Here is a 4,735-nt window from a genome sequence, read left to right as displayed (position 1 = left end):
GGGCATCCCCTAATGAATGAGCATACCCCACCTCTCTACTTGTTTGACCTTTGTAATCTTAATTATTAAACCTTTAATCTCTTGCCCATATGAGCATCCCCTAATGAATGAGCATAGCCCAAGTGGCTAGAGCTCGTCTCAAGTATTAGCTCCGACTTTATGTAGTTGGAGCCACCTAAAGGGACAATGCCTAGAAGCAAGACCTTATGTCTTGCTTCTGGGCATCCCCTAATGAATGAGCATAGCCCAAGTGGTTAGAGCTCATCTCAAGTATCAGCTCTGACCTTATGCACCTAAATGGACAATGCCTAGAAGCAATGTCTTATGCCTTATAAGGCATAAGACCTTTTAGTTAATGTTAGTTTTCATAACTATTGCTAGTTTTACATATACTGATGACATGCTAATTTACTAATACAAATAAGGATACCCGTAATTATATTCATTGTTATCTTCATATAGTTCTATCTTTAAATTTGAATATGACAAGTGGGTTTGACGGATTGGCTGCAAAGCTTTCATCTTGAGTCATTTACGACAGCTAGTGACATTGACACCAATAAGAGGCAAGGAATTTAATCAAGCATAACATCCACTTGACTAGAAAACAGGAATTTAATCAAGCATACATGTTTTTTTTTTTTTTTTGCGTAAGAGGGTACTAAATTACAGATGCCACTAGGGTAGATTCGAACCCAATACCTCCTTTTCAAGATGCAAAGGCACTACTGCCAGAGGCTATAGCCCAAGAGGCAAGCTTCCATGTTATATCACCTCATATACAACCAAAAGGGAAAAAACAATTATTAAGTTGACATAATACAACCACAAATGGCAGGCCAAGTGAAGAAGAAAAATTGTGTGGTCCTGATAGATCAGCCTGGAAAAGAATCTTAATTGAGATCATGTATTCATGAGAACATATACAATACAAAATGTGCCTGGCCAATCCTTGAAGAGAAGCTGAATAGCTTTGAGCCCTAATTGGGATCACGTTCGCATCCATTACCATAGGGCACAAACACAGAGGGGTGTGTGGCTTGCTCTGCTTCCAAACCTCTCGATGCAGCGAGTGCTTCTATTTGTTTCCAAGTCCTCTCCCTTTTCTCTTTTACTGATTTTTCTTTCTCTTCCTTTTCCTGGTACTCCTTTTGGCACACTTGGAAAAGTTCGTGGTCCACGTCTAAAAACGTCTTTCTGGCATCCAATGTAAGCTCATTAACAGCTGAATTCCAATGGCTGCTTATGTTCTTTTCAAGGCAGCTAATGATCAATGGCAGAATAACCTGTCGGTTTTGTGCAATCAGGTCCACAATGTGGTCATTCATAAAAAAAAAGAGTGTGCGCTCAGCCACCTGAAACATTCCGACACCAAAAACCAACTTAGCTGTATAGGTATTACATAAACACTGAAAAATGCTCTTTAGTAAGATATAAACACATTGCTGGATTGAACACAAACACCTAATCACCCTTTCTTTGCCCAGCATAGGCTTTTGGTACAGATGAGGCATAGAAATGCCACTTAATCCAAGATTGAAACGGATGTGGGTATTTGCAGTCAGACAGACAGCCACACTTGCCCAACTAACCTGCCATGCCTCTCCTACTGGCTGCACCCCCCCTCCCCCCCAGCCCACCCAAAAAAAAAACCCCTTTCCTTGCAAAAGGTCTTTACAGATATCTCCCAAGCCCATTAAACCAGCGGGATAGATCCCCTTTGCAACCCCAATGAGGGATCGGCAGGTGCATACGATTCAAATGAAGATATGGATCAAGCATATGGTTATGCCGATGCACCTGCACATGCAAACGATCCAAATGAAGATATGGATCAAGCATATGGTTATGCCGATGCACCTGCACATGCAAATGACTCTGATGAACATGATGGAGAGCCAGGCAGCCATATCAATCCTATCATCATTGATGATGATGAGAAGCCTCTTGACTATATGCTTGAAAAGAAGCTCTGGCATGTGTCTTCTGTACCCATTCTGCACATGAACAAGAGCACTCTGACAGATTCTTTAACCCATTCCCACTTCGATGTTGCCCTTTGCTAACCAAAATGCTTGTCAACTTTATGGGACAAAAAAAAATCAAAGTTTTGCTCGGCCTGAGGAAACATATGAGAACTTAAAAGTTTATGAGAGGATAAAGAGGCATTCTTATCAAATAAAAAGAGCACAAGGAAAGCTAAAAGCCATGAGGATGACACTAACCTGAAAATGTGGACTGTTGAGACTTCGGCCGATTTTTCTAAACAAAGGTATCATGCAGCGCTGGAACTCTGCAGGTTGTGTTACTTCTAATACTGCCTCCAGCTCCCCTAGAAACAAAACCTCCTTTTGGCTATTTGTCACAGGCCAGTACTTCAACAAGCCTTTGATCAAAGTATCTGTAAGCTTTAAGTCCTTCGTGGCGAACCGGATCATGCAGTATGAGAGCTGCTTGTGGTACTTTGCCATACATTTGGGCTTGTGCAGTGGTATCAAAACCTTTACCAAGAAGTGCTTGTGCTCCTCTTTGAGGGGCAAAGAAAACCCACCTATGATGCTTCCAAAAATCTCAAGGAGCTCAGCGATGCCATTTTTCCTCTCCGATTCCGATTCCGAGGCGAAACAGGAGAAGATGTTGTTTATGGCCTTTCGGATGAAGAAGCGGTGCTTGGTGAACTTCGAATATATGCCGTGTAAGATCGTCTTCAGCAGCTCCCTCTCCGGAGGGTATCTGGAATCAAAGAGGTCGAGAAGGCGCAGTACAAATAAATCGTCAATGTATTTTCTGGCTACGTTAGGGTTGATGTGTGTGGAACTAACATACAGTGCAAGGATGTCGTACACGAGCTGAAGATGAGACCAGGATGGCTTCATGGCAAGTAACCCATCATCATCATCATCATCATCATCATCATCATGGTCATGGCCATGGCCTGATGATGGGATGGAGCTGAAGAGGTTGAATGATATCATTCTGAAGAACTCGTCTGTGATGACTTCTGTGAAGGTTCCCACCCCCGAGGGCATGTACTCTACGAGCTCTAACAGGGTATTCCTCTTCATCTGCTCCGCCTCCATACTCTTGGAAGGGTGCGTGAAGTCGAAGAGCATGCAACACTGGCCGAGTTTCTTCAACAAAAGCTCTTGTATGTCGGAGCTCTCAGCTGCATCTCGTAATCGCGGCAGGAACCCAACGGCGGCCGGAATCGCATCTCCGTCGTTGGAGTTATGTACAGCAGAGAGAGGAAGTTCTGTTCCGGCAGCAAGCTGAGAAGACGAAAAGGGAAATTCTTGTGATGAAACGGCAAGCTGAGGATACGAAAGGGTAGATTCTTGTGATGAAACTGTGCTAACACTGCCGTCTGGTGCTCCGGCAATGGTGTGCACAGCGACCGGAAGCGTGGAGTCAACTCCGGCAGCGTCTCCGCCCTTCATCAGCAACTTGGCGGCAAACATACTACTCTCTCTTCTTCGTGAGGACTACTGTGTCTTCTTCGTGGATATGGAGGACAAAGGCGAGCCCGACAAATTGAGCGAGGAGAGAGCATGCCAGGGTAAGGTTAAGTCGAGAGCGTCGAATGAAGGCGTCGGAAGGGCGCACGCCAGCAATGGCGCGGCTGCCTAAATCTCCGCCGTCGTGGGCTGCATGCACCCGGCAGCTTCCGCTCTTCGAGTTCTATATATATACACAGCCTTCAACTTTACGCTTGCTTTTCCTCCTCCTCTTTTTATTTTTTTTAATAAAAATTTTATGGGGGCGCTTTTTTCCCTCTTGCTTTTGCATTTCCTCCTCTTGCTTTTGCTTTTCCTCCTCTTGTTTTTTTAATTACCAAGTTGCTGGAAATTTGAAAGAAGTGCACACGGAGGACTCGAACCCAGTACCTTGGGACTAATATGCAATTCCTAGCATTGTTTACGCTTTCTTTTCCAACACTCCCACATCAGCATTGGTTTTTTTTTTTATAAAAACCACTCAGTGCTAATTCAATTATCGATTTTCAAAACCTTCAAAATTACTAGCATTTTTGTTGTGACTTTTTTGATAAAAAGTCTTCGAATTCTGTAAAACTAGAATGTTGGATAGGTGTGGTTGTACCGTATATCCCTACCAATAACCCTTATCATGGCTAAGTTATATTGTTTCTCGAGTAGAGGATTAGTTTTTTTAGAGAACAAGCAATGACCTCAAGTAAAGCAACCATCCTCTCTACTCTAGAATAAGCGCATGTGTGTTTCTATCCAGATAAAACATACGCACGTACATACGATAGAGAATGAGAATGGGAGTATCAATCCAAAAAAAAAAACAAAGAGAATAACACCGTACTGATCCATGGGGAGATTACATGTACCGACTGGAGTTTTTTTTTTGCGAGCTTTAGTGTGCGGGGTTTTTAAAAATTTTATATGCTTTTTTGAACTCTAGATCATTGGGAAATTTTTTAAAAGAAAGAAGCTTTTTTAAAAAGCTTGTAAATTATTAAAAATTTACAAGATTTTTTGAACTCTATATCATTGGGAAAAAATTTTAAAAGAAAGAAGAAGCACACTTTTGAAAAAGGAGTGCTCAAGGAGCCTCAAAATTCCATCATTAGATTTAAAACTTTTGACATCAGGAATGAGCTCAAAAGGCCCAAAAATAGTAGAATCAACTGTTAACACGCCTATGTTTTGACCATCTTTCTCCGGTTGATGTTCAAGAAAGAGCGGTGCTACCAACCCCATAACCGTCA

The 4,735-nt window shown here is 42.4% G+C and overlaps 1 protein-coding gene across 1 annotated transcript; it reads right to left on the bottom strand.

Annotated features, from left to right (window-relative positions):
* Positions 1 to 949: 949 nt before the first annotated feature.
* On the bottom strand, positions 950 to 3,644 carry LOC147621840 (serine/threonine protein phosphatase 2A 57 kDa regulatory subunit B' beta isoform-like). Its single transcript, XM_086823617.1, has 2 exons — positions 2,226 to 3,644; positions 950 to 1,355 (listed from the first exon to the last, which is right to left on the bottom strand). The coding sequence occupies exons 1-2, from the start codon at positions 3,456 to 3,458 to the stop codon at positions 981 to 983; spliced, it is 1,608 nt and encodes a 535-aa protein (XP_086679743.1). The 5' UTR covers positions 3,459 to 3,644; the 3' UTR covers positions 950 to 980.
* Positions 3,645 to 4,735: the final 1,091 nt, after the last annotated feature.

The sequence above is a fragment of the Cibotium barometz genome, chromosome 29 (assembly GCF_041138505.1).
Source record: "Cibotium barometz isolate CiBa-2024 chromosome 29, ASM4113850v1, whole genome shotgun sequence".
Lineage (NCBI taxonomy): Eukaryota > Viridiplantae > Streptophyta > Polypodiopsida > Cyatheales > Cibotiaceae > Cibotium > Cibotium barometz.
Note: the sequence above shows the minus strand (reverse complement) of the source record. Positions and strands in the feature narration are given on the sequence as shown.

Coding starts and splice junctions, on each gene's coding strand:
- LOC147621840 (XM_086823617.1), bottom strand. CDS start 3,458: ATGTTTGCCGCCAAGTTGCTGATGAAGGGCGGAGACGCTGCCGGAGTT. Junction 1,356..2,225: donor TCAACAGTCCACATTTTCAG/GTTAGTGTCATC, acceptor GGAATGTTTCAG/GTGGCTGAGCGCACACTCTT.